Source organism: Rhipicephalus microplus, chromosome 7, assembly GCF_043290135.1.
Source record: "Rhipicephalus microplus isolate Deutch F79 chromosome 7, USDA_Rmic, whole genome shotgun sequence".
Classification (NCBI taxonomy): domain Eukaryota; kingdom Metazoa; phylum Arthropoda; class Arachnida; order Ixodida; family Ixodidae; genus Rhipicephalus; species Rhipicephalus microplus.
Genome location: NC_134706.1, coordinates 34,710,770 through 34,727,543, shown reverse-complemented (window position 1 = coordinate 34,727,543; position 16,774 = coordinate 34,710,770). Strand labels below are relative to the sequence as shown.

Sequence of the window (16,774 nt, the reverse complement as noted above, 5' to 3'; positions counted from 1 at the left end):
TTTGTTTCCTGGTTCAACTGGGCTCCACTAGATGGGCAACACCTAATCAGGCAAAAACGAAACTTTTGAACCACTCGCGTCATTCCCCAGGCAATGCCAAGCGGTTCTTTTTTTTCGTGAATTGAAGAAACAGACTAGCACCATTTTATTATGTGTTGTTATGCATGGAAGGAGCTTTATTTTCGATTACTAGCGATTGATTTTACACGAGACTGTCGACGTCATTGCATCCGACTCGTGGAATACAATGATGTCATTGTACATTTTAATATATCCCACTCGTGGTGCATATAGTCTTGTACATTTACCTTAATTTCTTGATTATTACACCACTGCTGCTGTTAATAGAGACATTTTAGACGTTCTCAAGCATCTATGTTTTACTCTGACGTAAATTGTTATTTGCCCTTAGAGTTGCTTTAAGTGTTGCACAATTGCCTACTCATTCCATTTTACAATAATTAGACACATGTTGCTGGCAATAGAACAGGTTGCTTTTCCACATTTCCCAAAGTTCAGGTGCAGTATCGAGTAGAGGAAAAACAACGCTACAAGCTTTTAAATTTTTGCATTCAAATTTGTCGATTTCTGACTTGCCACACTGCCACCGCATACGGTGTTCACACTAACATAACGCAGCTCGCACAACTCCCCCCGCAGTTTTCTGCACTCATTCTTCAGTGCGTGTATCTGCTCCTCGTAGGCCTCTATAGTCAGCCCCGTCACGTGCGTCTGGCAAGCCACAGACGTCACGGCGGGGGTGCCTGGAAACGGTACAACATCAGGTGTTTGTCGGCCAGAGCTTCCTACTAAAGTCACAGCACTAAGCCTAACATGGCGGTCAGCATCCTCACTGGGCTCCTCCAGAGTTCCGGCACTAAGCACATCAGCATATCTGCATGAAACCACATTCGAAATTCGTATCGAGGTGACGTCGGCTGCCTCCTGGTGGTCACGCTTAGAGTGAGACCTATCCCCCAACAGATGACGTATGACCACAGGCGTTGTAGTCGTACTTGTAGGAGGCCTCTTCAAAGACTCCACCTTGCTCGGTGGCTCGCCGTCGATCGAAGAGCGATCTTCGACTCGCAGTTGCTTCCTGGGCTGACCTCGGCGACCGGGCTTTTGGTTGCCGCAGGCCTCCAGGAACAGGGTGGGTGTAGCGTGAGGTGCGAGGTAGCGTTTTCTGGGGCCCTGTATGTATTCGTCCTTGGTGAAGTGCTTGCTGCATATCCTCGCGTACTCCGACGGCACCCACAGATCCGCGGGATCTGCGACGCGGCAAGCATTAATGCTAATCACGGAGTCCCACACTGAAAACACATGTGGACACACGATTTAACCCGGATATACCGAATCGGAAGGGGTTCACTAAAAAAGTTCTATATTTAAGTTATTGGATACATAAAAAGTCTTTTATATACCGCAAATATATTCAAGGGGACCTTATAAATGTTCCAAACACCCAGTCATTCTATATAAGCGTGTTTGGTGAGGAAAGGGCTGACGTCACTTTGTGGTGTGTGCCACACCCCACCTTACCCAATGGTCCTATTTGTTTAGAAACCCTTGCTCATTTCACAAAACACCTGTATAGTATATGTAAATGAAAGGAGAAAGCATTGAGGGCTTGTTTCTCTGTTTGACACAATGTTAACAACAATCAGCAGATAATTGAAGCCATACAAAATACAGGGGCATTTATTGCACTGTAATTGAGGAATATATACAAGAAAAAGTAAGATCGACAAAAAAAAAAACAACTTGTCACCGGCAGGCACCAAACCGGCAAGGTAACATGCAAAGTCTTATTGGTCAACTGTCTGCTCATTAAACTATCGCATATCATGATATTCCAGCTGGCAAAAGAACGAGTGTTCCACGCTCGCCACGAACACATTTTACTAACACTCCCAGGTTTTACGTGCATGCACACAATACCCGAAGAGAACGAGAAAACAACCACTATCAAAGTTCATCTGCTAAGAGCATCGAGCGTGTAATCCGAAAATTGCACGTTCGGTCTTTGCCAGTGGCTAACCATATTTTTGTCCACTTCATTTTTCTCGGGTATATTTTACAATTACTACAATATACTTAAAACGATACAATTTATGTCCCTTGTAGTACTTTCCTTCGCTTAATTATCAGCTGGTTTTGATTAACACTGTATCATATAAAGACAAAGGAGGAATCCTTGAACGAGGGGCATTGCTCACGCAACGTTGCAACAAGTGGCCTTGCTTTGCCTTCAAAACAGCAACTTTGAATAAAACAAGACAATTAGTCTCAACATTGAATCTAGCAACATGCGCAGTTCGAGAATTTTTCCTCTCTCCAAGCCTCTGTCTTCTCATGCATATATGGGCATTCCACGTATACTGCATATCCGAATAATTGCAAATGCTGCGTACAATCGAAGATGTACTCTATTCACAACTCTCGAACAATCTATCGCAGAAGCCCTCTTTGCATTGCGCCAAATTGGCAAGGGAATAACAAATTTTTAGATATTGTAAATTCCCTTTGCACCAAGCGACCACAACACAAAAGTACCGTATAGGGATGGGACATACAGCACAACGAAACACCAACATAAAGCTTTAGGGTAACCGAGAAAAAAAACGGGGAAAAATGACATAGCATCGAAATTTCGCTCGAAAAACGTGACAGTTCGAATAAACACACCATATTTCGCATATCTTTGAACAGTCGGCTGCACCCTTGGAGGATTGTGAGCGTACGCAACGTTGCGCATCAACGGCCAGGACATCGAGCATCTCTGAAGCTGAAGCAGGGGACACGCTTTTCCTGTCCTGCTACTTCCATTTCATCACCTCGCCTTTGCAACCCACAATGCCCCTTCCACAAAAACACTGAGGCATGACCCACCCGAAAACATTCCTGGTTCTGGAAGCCGTAGCGGGCAACGGCTAGTATGGCTGGCACGCCCGTTTTTGAGGGCATTAAACGTGACCCCCCTATAGTTCACTGTGCTGCAGTTTATGAAAAACACATCAAGTTCACTACTTTCCTCCCGTTTTAGTCCAAAGACAAGGTCGTTAATGTGTTTGTTAACAATGTCAGCACCCAAGGCTTCAAGTGGACTAAAAATCTTGGTGGCAAGAGTTTTGTTCAGTAACTGTTTACCACACGCCAAGTCTCGCCACGAATATGTGCCAGCTCGCTCAGTACAGCACTTCACTTCTGTTTATCTCTCTCAAGACAGCTTTCAGTAAACTGATCCAGCAGCTAGCTGGCTGAATCGGATCACTTGCCTCGACAGGGCGGCCGGAGTGCACGCACAATCTGCGTCCACAACTGTCGACGCTCCGATTTGGATGGGAACTCGTGAAGCACCACATCGCTGGTGATGCCCGCTAGGGAGCCGCAGCCCGGAATCGCACAGCACACGATGGATGGTGGCGTCGACTGGATTGGATGATGGCTGGTACTGTCACCCTTACTGTGCACGGCAGTACGCCCTACAACCTGCAGACAGCACAATGTGCAGGAGACATGTGAGCGTGCACCTAAGTGGCGAATGGAAGGTGCAAACATCGATAGAAGGAAACAATAACGCTTGGGAGTTTCACGCCACAAAACTACAAGCGCACGAAAAACATGGGCAGAAAAAAAAATGCACACCTAAACACATGTGCGCCTCTGTATGTTTACATGTTGTTTTTCTTTATCAATTTTTTTTCATGCACTTTTACCTTGTTGGAAACTGGATTAGCATAGTTTCTAAACAGCCACTCTGGCATCGCTACAGGCTTTTGTTCAAGTAGCGTCCCTTCGTATTTTCGCAAAGCTGCTATTAGGCTTCATGGGTGTCCTTCAACTCATCCGTGTTTCTATAGAACTTTTTTTTTCTTTACGACAGATCTTATATCAACTGGCTTGCATCCAAATCCTTCTGAAACAACTATCATTGAAGCAGAGTTCCCATGTGCTCCTCATTTGTTGCTTCTGTAAAAGTGGCGAAAACCATATAGATGGCAGCTCTCCTTTAGTTTTTTAAGCTCTCTCTCTCTTAGTCCAGTGTTTGTTCAAGTTATAAGATCCAATTCACTTCTTTGTGACGTTCATTTACAATTACTGGGTTTCACGCGCCAAAACCATGATTTATACAATCAAGAGGCACGACATATTGGGAGCGTCCCTATAATTTCGAACACCATGGCAGGGGTTCCTCAATGTAAACCAAAATCTATGCACACAGGTGTTTTTCGCGGTTCATCCCCATCAAGACACAGATGCTGTGGCCGGGAATCAAACCCACACCCTCGAACTTGGCCACACGACGTGTTACACGCTAAGCTACAACAGTTATCATTCGCAGTGAGGGTCTCGTTCGGGCACACTTAATGCTTTAGGTAGTATGCGAGGGCTTACTGGTTAACTTCCAGCTCGTAACAAGTTCACGTGCTAAGTGGCACCAGCTGACAACAAGTCTTCCACACTCGCCGTCATGGTTGAGGCTGGCACTGGTTCGCATTCTCAGGATTAGCCTAACATATTACTCAACAAAGTGGATTGAAAAGGGATCACTGCTGTAGCTTAATTGGTGGAGCATCAGATGCATTATGCGTAGGCTATGGACTCAGTCTCCAGCTGCAACAAGTTCATTTTTCATCCACAAAAATTACTTTCCATTTCATGTTATATAATACGACTATTCTGCAGTTTAATGAATCCAACAGATAGCGAAGCTGAGGAAAATGCAGGGGACATTAATGGAAGGCTTTAACAGCAATGCAGAGAATGCCTTTCATAAATAATGAGAAACCATGTCCCCCAATACTCTGCTTGGTTTCATTATCCGTCGGATCACCCCAGCTTACGTTTAACAATGATACGGGCCCTCGGTCATTCCCCTGTTTTGTTCACCACGTGTTTCCTCAACATTCCACGATGGAAACCTCGCCGTCGACTTCTATCCGAAATCACCAATTCATTCGCCATTGCACAGACAAGCACTTCATTCAACATCGTGAAAGCTGCTTACGGGCGATGGCTCAGAAGAATCTTCATCACGGTACGACTTGGTAGCAACTCGCTTACGCGCTGCACCGGAGGCTCTCTTCGAGGGCGGCTTTACACGCTCGGAGGGGACATCGAACAAGCTGGGAATGGCACCCTTTCTTAACACGCGGAACTTGCATCCCTCTTTGAAGTCGCCCGGGAGGAAGTGCTTGCTGCAGACGACCGAATAGCGGGATGTCGTGTTGGGAACCCAGTTCTTCCTCGGGATCCGTCTCAGCCACTCCTCTCTCAGCTCGAAGTCGCTGGGAATTTCGTGGAAGGAAAGGCCCGGCACTTTGTTCTTCGCGTTGGATCCGCACTTGGGCACGCAGCAGTACGACATCGTTCACAGCATAGAGGCAAAAACAACGCTCCACAATCTCCGCGCGAAAAAAAACGCGCACCACTAGAGACCACAAAAGACGCGCACACACGTTGGCTCGAGCCTCGACTATGTTCTGTGCCTCGACCGGCTTGAAAGAAACTGTCCACGATGATGATGATAATGTGTGTGATCTCTTCGTTTTGACGATAGTTGTAGCGCTAGAACAGGACGACGATAAAGAGACAAGAAGGACACGAGCGCTCGTGTCATTCTTGTCTCTTTGTCGTCGTTCTGTTCTCGCGCTACAACTATCGTCATGCCATGCCAACTAGCCCAAGCTACCACAGCCCTTCGTATCGGGCGGGAAAATCAAATGTGCCCTGTTCAAAGAACTGGTGAGTTGAGAAAAGAAATTACACTCCAAGGACGCACCCCGGTGACAAAATCGGAGGATCATTTTCAGAGCGCTGGCCGCTTTTGAATGTGGTAAATTTAGCGGCGTCAAACATGGAGGTAATATACAGACTAGCGTCGAAGCCCTGCAGCAAGAGATTAAGCCGGCAGGTATGCAAGTTGCGGTTCCTTCTTCCTTATCGTGCACTGGCCCGCTTACTTTGCAAGCAATGCTTACTTGCTGCATTTTATCAATTTTTCAGAGCTTCTGGAGTGTTCTGCAACATGCACTTGAATGCAGTACTACTATAGGTGCATGCATAGACGGCCGCATAAAGTGGAAGAAAAGGGCAGGCCACCTTCCAATCACCGAATAGGGGAGGGCGCAAAATATGCCCCACACTTTGACCATAGAGTTAACTCTTTGACTTAGGGCGGGGGAGGGACGCGCTGCGGTGAGCATTAGCCCCCCTCCCTCCCTCTTCTGATACAGGGGGGTAGGCAAAGGGGAGGTTGCGCGGCTCCAGCAGCAAGAGCGTACTTTGACCCACAAAGTGAGGTCGCACACCCCCTTTTGACAGCCCGTATCTTTGTGGGTGCTGCATGTTATAACAAGGGTATGCACTGCCTCCTATAAGCAGATATCCATACCTTTGTGTATGCTATGTTCTCACCGCTTATTTTTTAATGAACTGACAGCACAGTGGACACTTAGCTCGCTGCAGCAGCCGTCTTTCTTTTGCCAGTCTTACTTTGTATACCATGCCAACTTATCACCGCATTCATCACTTCATTTTTTCAGCGAAACAGTTATGGACAAGTTGTATTCCTGCAACCTGTCCTAAATGTTCTCCAAGCCTGTCTCTTGAAGAGACTACGATGTAATTTTGTCAATGCTGCCTGCGAATAAGCCATTGGCAGACTGTTCCTGAATGTGACCCACTAGGTGCCTGATGTGCTGCGAGGGCACCATACGAGCTTTTTCTGGGCACATCAGTTATTCACTACACGTTAGCAACTGCAAATAGAAATTGTATTGCCATGTGTGCCGAAACTATTTTGTTTGCCAATGTTTCACCGTGGAACTCTCTCCACCAATGATGGTTACCAGTGTCGGCAGTGGGACCCACAACACCTTGGGCGTTTCCAACTATTCATCACTTCAGCTTGACTGAATGTTTTCTCTACAGCCAAATACAACTTTAAAAGGCAGGAACAGTTCCTCGCAAAATACGCATGAATATGGACCTCCACACTATATTGTAAATTTACTGACGAAGCCACCAAAGGTGCATGAATGGGCACGCATGCTAAACCGACATCATAAGCTAGAAGTGGCTGGTTACTCCATTGTCCAGCTCACAAACAACACCACTTATTTAGAAGCAGAGGCATATAGTGGTTGCACTCCAGTGATCTGTGTGGAGCCTCTCCTGCTTTCTTAAGATGTGTCTGATTAAAATGATGTGATGAAAAACAATTAAATATTCATCTAACAATGGCATATAGGTGCAAACTATTAGATATTTCTCTGATCTTTTCAGGCTTCAGGGAGCGTAATTATCTTTCGGTTGAAAGCGTGATCTTGCAAGCGTACATATCTAAACACACGCCATGAACATAAATTGACAGGGAAGCTAGAGAAACTAAATGTGCACGTGATGAGAAACAATTTAGGATTCATCGCACAGCAGCATATATGTGCAAACCGTGAGATTTCCCTGAAATTTTAGACATCAGGGAGTGTATTTACTGTTCAATTGAAACTGATCTTGCAAGTGTGCATTGTTAAACACTCGCTGTGAACATTGATCAAAGGGGAACTACCTTCCATTTTCTTAGCGTAAGCAAGAAAAGTAATGGTCATAGCTGTACGCTGACAGCGTCAATCACTTTTGCTCAGTGGGCGTGTAATGTGTTAAACATTACACGCCCACTGATCTCTTCGAAGATGTTGTAGGATGTCCCCTAGTTTAAAGACAAGCATTTTTATTAACAACGAGAGGCCTCTTGTTTACATTTGCGTGTTACCATTTCGTCTTTCCCAGCCATCCGTGTTTCACTCTTGTTCCCTCTATCGCTGGACTCTTGCGGAATGCACTAACTGCTACTCAAATGATGCAGCGCCGGTAAAGCGTTCCAAATGACAGGCGGGGTGACATCGATGCCTTTTACTCTGCAGCAGTTCTGTGTTTGGAGCAAGACGTCTTGCAGACGGTTGGCATACGCATGTTTAGTATGTACTTTTATTTTGTCCACCGATATCACCTTTTTGGTGTTGGTGATATGAATAAAGTGATCCCTAGTGGACACACTAATGTCGAAGACTCAAATTCATTTTACTCAAGGAATCTTGCACAAATAATTTACTTCTCTGATTCGTTATGACAACGTGGTAGCACAACAAACAGGACAAAGGTCACAAACTAGCAGAGACTGAAACTTGGTTCAATCGTAGCAGAAATATATACAGGGAAAAGAAAACGAGGGGTAAAGAGGTTGCAGGAGAAAGGCCCAAAGCTCAGCATAATTTCTTTTCTCCACTTTTAAAGGGGCACTAAAGACAAATACTGAGTAGCTGTTCATTGCTGAAACAGCAGTCCAGAAACCTCGTAGGACTACTTTCATGCCTAGGAAATGCTTACCTTTAGATAATATTGAGTTTTAGTTTTCCACACAGTGTTAGTGCACTTCGATTTGCCCACCTGAAAAAGGGCCTCCTGACAGAGCCCTACCCCATACGTGAACATTTAGACACATATGTGAATGTATACATTTACATTTTGCACGAACCACTAAATGGTGTTGTTAACTGCATTTAAACTATATTTCACTTATATAACATTGCATCTCCACCACAACAAAACCATAAGAGGTTTTTAGCATGTCATATGCAAGGGGTTGTAGGAATGAGTCACCGGACGATGGTGTCGGCACCTTGTGGCGCTTTGTGCAACGACACTCATTGCCACGTCTGAATTTGCCTACTATATTTGAGGGAACAAAAACCATTAACAAGGCAACTGACTCATAATTGTCGCCAGAAGTAGAATGCACAATGCTTCTGCCATAACTTTTTTTTTTGTTTGCCTGGTTCAAGTAGGCCCCACAAGATGGCACCCCCTATCCAGCAGAAACAGGCAAAAACGGAACTTTAGAACCTTTCCCGCCATTCCCCAGGTAATGTTAAGCGGTTCTTTTTTCCAAGAATGAAAGAGAAGCCTGAACCTGAACGAGGGGTTCGGGACTGGTTCGCGCAAAGAAAACGCACGAGCCAAGAGAGGCCCTTGTGAGCTCGACTCAAGAACGGCCATTGTGTTTGCTGGGAGCAAAGCTTTTGAGGCAGACAAGGAGGCAGCTGGGCCATTTTCGAGGTCACCAAGGATCTGGAAATCTCGAAATCAGCATGGTATTTGCAGTTCAGGCTGAAAGCTAAAGCCAAACTGGTTGTGGCTGCATCTTGTGAGAAGCGGAACCCCGGATATGCGCAGCTAAGCCACAGCTTCTAGCAAACAACCAGGAATGGAATGTGGGGTTGAAAAAAAGGAAAGGGCACTATCTGCTGTAGCCCTTGCGGGAGCCCGCCTCGACGACGAGGGATTAGTCGACCACTCTTCCTTCCCCCTTTCTCCATAAGATCGGTTGAATGAAGTGGCATATTTTGACGATATGCTGGCACACCACTACATTGTCCTACCCAAACACAGTCAGACAAGTTTGACACGTGTACTGGCAGCCGGTTTCTCGAACCTCACCCAACTGCCAGAAGAGTCTTGGAAACCAAGGTCATGTAAGATCACCGGACGTGTGCGAAACGTCGGTGCAGTGCGTTTGTGACTATATTTGGGCATCGTGTAGACTGTGCCCTCTCCACATCCATTGTGTGGTGTCTTTCCCCTCCTTCGTGGATGGAGCACCTAGACCAAGGAGCGCCCTATTGGCGGAAGCCGCGGACAATGTGCCCAGGGTTGGCAACGAGGCGCTATATAAGCCGAAGACTTTCGTGTATTTCAAGTTCTACAGTTCAACAGTTCTCATGTACAGTTCTTGACTTCTACTTGATCACTTGATCGCCTCTTTCGAATGCTCAGTTACTAACCATGTAAATAAACTGTTGTCGTTTTTACGAGCGCCTCATCTGACTTGCTCGACGATGGGTCCTGACACGGGGGCTCGCTACCAAACTGAGACCCGCGGGACCCGGAGTCGCAACACGGGCTATTAGAAGTACCTAAGACATGATGTGCAAGCTCAAAAAGTTGCCCAAAAATGGAAGTTGAAAGCTCATCTATAGGGAAAAGATGTTTTTTTAGGATGATTTTTCCCATCATGAGAGTTTGGCCATCATGGTTATTTTGAGCATGTATCATTAGCTGACCCCTGATATGAAATCCAATGGCAAGCAGCCAGGTGACAAGTTCCAGGGAACTCTAAACAATGAGTTCTTTTTCGTTATTTATAGCCACCTTGTGCTCTATAAAAGCAATTTTACCCTACTTCGAGTTTAATTACAATCCTCAATTTTTTTTGTCGTGAAAGTAAAGAAACTAAACTTGTGATAGCAAACAAAAATGAAAAGACATCACTGCCACATCCACCGAATGAATGATGTCAGAGGAGCTTTCTCGTCGTGGCTGTTGTAGCTTGACAAGGATGGAGACCAGTCCTTCAAGCCTCACAACAACTGGACTTTAAATACATTAAATACAATATATATATATATATATAGATACACACACAATTTACAAGACAAGTCTGAACACTTGGGACTGTTTGCTGAAGAACGGTTTGAAGCGAAACTCGGCGTAGCGTTTACTCGAGTAAATGTTTATTTGAAAAGCAAAGACACCGGAGCCAAGATGCGTTGAAGACATGTGCGCTCGGCTTTCTTGGCTCGCGTCTCAGTGTTACTTGCGGGCTCTCTGTATTCTCAAACGTGATTAGTGGTCTTGACTCGCACATCGTCGGCGTCGCTAGTCTTCAACTGCCAATGCTCGCGTTCGGCTTTTTTGGCTCGCGCCTTGTTGGTGTTGACGTCGCCATTCGCGAACGCGGTCAGCTTCACTACCTCTCGCAACGCCGGCGACAGCTGTCTACATTGTCAGCGCCGCGAGATGTTCGAGGCGCCGACAGATGGAAAGTGGTGGCGTGGGTGAGATAATGCCCATATGAGGAGTGTGCTTGAGCGATTGCGAGTGGTAGAGAGAGTGAAGCAAGAGAAAGCTAACTTGTGGCAAGCACCCATCAGGCGAGGGAGAGAGTTGTCAGCACCCACTGCTAGGAGAATGAGAGCTACTTGGCACCGTTCCAATACCTGCGGCGAGGGGATCGTATTGGAGGGAAATACACCGTTACGCAGGCTAGTCAAAGAGCCGCTTTGCATCTAAAAAATGCTAAAGGCTTTTAACTATTTGCGTTCAAATTTGTCAATTTCTTACTTGTCACATTGCGCCCGCATATTGTGTTGACACCAAGATAACGCAGCTCACACAACTCCCCTGGCAGTCTTTTTCACTCGTTCTTCAGTGAATGTATCTTTTCCTCGTAGGCGTCTATCGCCAGCCTTGTCCCGTTTGTCTGGTAGCTTACAAACGTCACGGCATGACTGCCTAGCAGCGGTACAACATCAAGTGTTTGTCGGTCACAGTTTCCTGCTAAAGTCACGGCACTAAGCCTAACGTGGAGGTCTGCATTCTCACTGGGCTCCAGGGTTTCGATGCTAAGCCTAACATCAGCATATGCGCTTCATTTGAAATTCGTATCGAGGTGAAGTTGTCTGCGCCCTGGTTGGCACACTTGGAGCCAGAAGTATCCCTCAACAGATGACGTATGACCGTGGGTGTCGTAGTCGTGCTTGTAGGAGGCCTCTCACAAGACTCCACCTTACTCGCTGACTCGTCGACAGCTACGATCGAAGATTGATTTTTGACTCGCAGTTGCTTCCTAGGCTGGCCTCGGCGATCGGGCTTTTGGTTGTCGCACACCTCCAGGAACAGGGTGGGTGTAGCATGGGGCACAAAGTAGCGCTTTTTGGGGCCCTGTACATAGTCTTCTTTTGTCAATGCTTGATGCATATCCTCACGTACTCTGATGGCACCCACAGATCCTCGGCATCTGCAACGCGGTAAACATTGCTGCTAAATACTCGCCAGGAAAAACAACATGTGAACACATACAGGCACTTGTTTTTCGTTTATGTACAGCTTTTTTTCATCCATCTTTTCGTGCTCTTTAACCATTCTTAAAGAGCTGTGGGGAAAGGAGCTGTTGGCTCTCCAGATGATGTGCTACTTCTGTAGGCTATGTAGTTTTGGGAACCCCATCAATTATTATTATTACATCCTGTGCACTATGCTTTCCGCACAGTATTCTCCAGGGGATACAAATAAACAAAATTCCATTTTTTTCAGCACACCTTTACAACCCACTCTCCCTCTTCTCCAAAAGCACCGATACGTGAATCACCCTAGAACATTCCTGGTTCTAGAAGCCATAGCAGGCAATGGCCGGTTGGTTGGCACGCCTGTTTGCGAGAGCGTTAAACGTAGCCCACTGTAGTTCCCGGAGCGGCAGTTGATAAAAGACACATTCAATTCATTACTTTCCTCCAGTTTGGGCCCAAAAACAGGGTTGTGCTAACCAATTTCAGCACCCAAGATTTCAAATGGGCTGAAAATTTTGTCGGCAAATGTTTTGTTCGGTATCCCTTTTCAGACAAGGTTGCGGTAAACTGATGCAGCGGCTGGTCAAGTCGGATCATTTGCCTCTAAAGGGCGGTTGCAGTGCGCGCACAACTAGCGCCCACGAATCTCGACACTCCGATTTGAATGGGAACTCGTGAAACACCACTTCCCCGGTGACGCTACACTCGGGAGCAGCAGCGCGGGATTTCACAGCACACCATGGATGATGCCGTCGACTGGATTGGATGACGGCTAGAACTACTCTCACCCATACAGCGTCACGCCCTACAATCTGCAGACAGCACAATACGCAGGAGGCACGTTAACGTGCAGCTAGGTGGGGAACGAACGGTGCAAGTATAGATAGAAGAGAATAATAATAATAATTGCTGAAGTTTTACCTCACAAAATCAGGACATGATAATGAGAGACGCCGTAATAGAGGACTCCAGAAAATTTTAAGTAAATGGTACACAAGCGTTTCGCTTCCTTCGAAATACAGCCATCACAGCCGGCATTTCATCTCACAAACTTCGCGTGAGCATTAATGCGCTAGACCACTGCGGCAAATGGACAGAAGGGAACATTCGCCCTACCAAAGAGAAACATGATCGAAAGACATTTCGAGTGCACTGCTCTGATAAAAGAAATGTTCACCTTGAATTGGAAAGAAATTTAGGTCTGCTCTACGTGGGCATTTGTGTATGAGGGGAATTCAGGGATGACGAAACATGTGAGAATGAGGATCGCGAGGCTTTATGGATGCACAGTTACAAAGGCGAGAATAAGCGCAAGACTGTAATTGATCGACACTGTGAGAGCGGGGAATAGCGGTACGAAGCGAAGTTGAGGGTGGTGTAACAGGGAGGTATTAAGGTGAAAACGGAGTGCAAAGGAGCTTTGAGAGAAATTACAATGAAATCTTGAGCAAGCGCCCCTTCTACCTTTTCAAGACCTTAAATTTGTGATAATGCCTTAGCAACCACCCCCCACCCCCCTCCTGCTCCGCCATTCCCATAACTTTTTTTGTTTTTGATTCACTTTTCTATAACAAAATTCTAAAAACGGAGGTTCCTCGGAAACCAGGTTCAGAGTCCTTGAATGTATCCACGAATTTGTATTGCTTTTACATTGTGGTGCCATGGGGTTGAATCTTGAGTCTTTACAAATTATCAGTAAATTTGAAGAACATTTAACAGATGTATGGCAGATACGGATGACGTTGATGCAAAGGGCATTCAGTGTCTTCTCGAACACTTAGACCTTAGCAATGCAGGGGGACGAGATGAATTGAGAGGCGGTTTTCTCAAAACCTGAGCACTGTTCATCACGCCCTTCCTTAAGGTTCTACACTCAAAATCATTGAGAACTGGAAGCCTGCCACACGACTGGAAGGCGATGTGCGTTGTGCCTGTATATAAATCAGGTCCACGTGAACTGGTCAACAACTACAGACCGATATCCCTGACAAGTATAGCCTGCAAAATATTAGAGCACGTCTTGTGCAGCAATGTAATGACACCACATAACCAATCAAACTCTTGTCAATCCAAGACAGCATGGTTTTAGATGAGGGCTTTCCTGCGAACTCAATTAACAGAATTTGTTCACGAAGTTTGTAGCGCACTGGATGAATGCTCCTGTGTTGATTTGATAGTATTTATGGACTTTAGGAAAGCGGTTGACCTCATAGATCATGGGCTGCTTGTCTGTGAGCTACGTTGGTTTGTTATCAATGAACAGGCAATAACTTTGAATCGAGAATACCTTTCCTTGTGTTCTCAGTACGTGGTGGTAAATGGTGCAGAATCAGGTATGGCTAGCGTAGTCTCTCACGGCTGAATGTTGCACCCCTTGCTCTTTTTATTATTCATAAATTATTTTCCCGACACCATCGCATTTTCCATCAGATTGTTTGCTGATGATGTAATAATATATAGGGAAGTTACAAGCATCTACAATACCGTTATTTTACAAAACGATTTAATGAAAATAGAAAACTGATGCCATAAATCACATATGCAAATAAACGAGCAGAAAACTGTTCACATGCGTTTCACAAAAAAAAATATGTGTGGCACCGACACTTTACAATCTGTCTGGTTCTCCGTTACAAACTGTTTCTGAGTATAAGTACTTGGCCATATTCCTTACGTTATTCATGTGTAGGTACAGGCACGTCGATTTTGTCACAGCAAAGGCATGTAAGGTGATGGGATTCTCGCGGCGTAACACAAAGCTGTTTCCTCAGCAGGCCCGCGATCTTCTTTACAAGAGCTACGTCAAACTACTTTTATAGAATATGGGTGCACCGTGTGGGAACCTCCCACAAAGGCCAATTGCGACAAGCTTAAGCGAGTTGAGAACATGGGTGCAAGATACGTTATCGGTAGCTATGAAAGAAACCTTAGTATTACTGCTACAAAAGAAATATTAAAATGGGAGCTTCTAGAAAAAGGAAGGCAAAAGGAAGACACCCACCATCATAGCTACGGGCAGCACTGGATAACACACTCAGAATTATACCGAACGTAAGACTATATACAGCGGATTAGAAAGCGACCGCAGCGGTAACTCAACTGGTCGAGCATGAAACGCATTATCCCAAGGTTATCGGTTCAGTCCCTAGCTGCAACAAGTTGATTTCTCATCGACTTTACTTCCTTTCCATTTATGCTAAAATTACTTTATTGCAGTTTAATCAGAACAACAGACACCGAAGCTGAGGAAACTATAGGGGACATTAATGGAAGGCTTAAACAGTAAACAATGCAGATAATGTCCTTCATAAGTAAGGACGAACGATGTTCCCTATACCTTCCTTAGTTTCATTATTTTTCGGTAACATCAGCTTGTGTCCAACACCTACACGGGCCCTCGATCATTCCCCTCCCTCGTTCTCGACGGGCCTTCGCCACTTTCGACCGTCCCACGACGGGAACCGCGCTTTGAACTTCGTCCTGAAATCGCTCCTTCATTCGCCATTGCACAGCTTTGAACTTCGACCTGAAATCGCTCCTTCATTCGCCATTGCACAGACAAGCACTTCATTCAACATCGTGAGCGCCAGTAGCGCTTGAAACTTCAACACTGCTTACGGACGGTGGCTGAGAAGCAACTGGATCAGGGTGAGACTCCGTAGCATCTCGCTTGCGCACCGCACCGGGGGCCCTCTTCGCGGGCGGCTGCACCCACTCGGAAGGAACATCGAACAAGCTGGGAATCGCACCCTTTCTTAACACGCGGGCCTTGCATCCCTCTTTGAAGTCGCTCGGGAGAAAGTGCTTGCTGCAGACGATCGGAAAGAGCAACGTCGTGTCGGAAACCCAGTCCTTCCTCGGGATCCGTTTCAGCCACTCCTCCCTTAGCTTGGGGTCGACGGGAATTTCGTGGAAAGAAAGGCCCGGCACTTTGCGCTTCCTGGTGGATCTACACCAGGGCACGCAGCAGCACGGCATCGTTCACGGTGTAAAGGCGAAATACCGCGCCGCAAACTCGGAGCGAAAAACGCGCACACGCGCTCGACCTGCTTGACAGCACCTGGATGGACTCCGTGGATGGATGGATGGATGGATGCATTGATATGGCTGTACCACCTACGCTGTACCCTTCTGATCGGGCGGCGGCTAACGCCATCTAGTTGTAATTCATAGTGAACCAATAACTAGATTTATCTTATTTATTTTTTTTTTCACTTCAAATAGGGAAGTTGAGGACTGGTACTTTGCAGTGAAGGATTTAATTTTCACTTGTGCCTTGATTTTAGCCCCCAATCAGATAACCTCCTTCTAGTTACTTCTACCTGCTTAAAGTCTATTTTGTCCTCCCTGTCTCTAAACCCCAGTGCTTTGCAATACTCTGCGCCATCATCCTAAACTATAGGGTGAAGCCCTTTACAGAACATTATCAAGTGTTCGGCAGTTTCCTTCTCTCCACACGCACTTCATACCGTGTCTACCCCTTCGTATTTGGCCCGATATGTCTTGGTTCGCAATACTCCCGCCCTGGCCTCAAACAGTAGAGAACTAAACCGAGTATTATCATAGATCCGTTCATTGGCAATTTCCTGTTTAAACGTTTGATAGATATCTAGTACCGACTTCTTGATCATGCCCATTCTCCACATGTCGGTCTCCGTTTCCTTCACCTTCTTCTTAACCGATAGTTCAATTTAGTTCGGTCCCATGCTCTTTTCTAAATATTTACCCGTCAATTTTCTTGCTCGCTTCCTCCATTTAGTATCGACATTCCTCATGCACAAGTAGCTGAAAACCTTCTTAGCCCAATGCTCCTCCCCCATTTATTTCAATCGCTTCTCAAGTTCTATCTTGCTGCTAGCTTCCCT

At 45.9% G+C, this 16,774-nt stretch overlaps 1 protein-coding gene across 2 annotated transcripts; it reads right to left on the bottom strand.

Moving 5' to 3' along the window:
- Positions 1–303: 303 nt before the first annotated feature.
- LOC119179552 (uncharacterized) lies at positions 304–15,991 on the bottom strand. 2 transcript variants are annotated; one of them, XM_037430655.2, is made up of 3 exons: positions 15,528–15,991; positions 3,279–3,492; positions 304–1,271 (listed from the first exon to the last, which is right to left on the bottom strand). In XM_037430655.2, exons 1-3 carry the CDS (start codon positions 15,885–15,887, stop codon positions 559–561), a joined length of 1,287 nt encoding a protein of 428 aa, XP_037286552.2. In that variant the 5' UTR covers positions 15,888–15,991; the 3' UTR covers positions 304–558. The 2 variants fall into 2 exon arrangements, with proteins under 2 accessions (XP_037286552.2, XP_037286551.2); XM_037430654.2 differs by lacking the exon at positions 15,528–15,991 and adding an exon at positions 5,012–5,489.
- Between the last annotated feature and the right edge of the window lie 783 nt (positions 15,992–16,774).

What these genes read in the sequence shown, in the direction of transcription:
- LOC119179552 (XM_037430655.2), bottom strand. Translation starts at nt 15,887, where the DNA reads ATGCCGTGCTGCTGCGTGCCCTGGTGTAGATCCACCAGGAAGCGCAAA. An exon ending in TTGCTTCTCAGCCACCGTCC is followed by an intron (nt 3,493 to 15,527) that starts GTAAGCAGTGTT and finishes TGCTGTCTGCAG; the next exon opens with GTTGTAGGGCGTACTGCCGT. An exon ending in ACTCCGGCCGCCCTGTCGAG is followed by an intron (nt 1,272 to 3,278) that starts GCAAGTGATCCG and finishes GCCGCGTCGCAG; the next exon opens with ATCCCGCGGATCTGTGGGTG.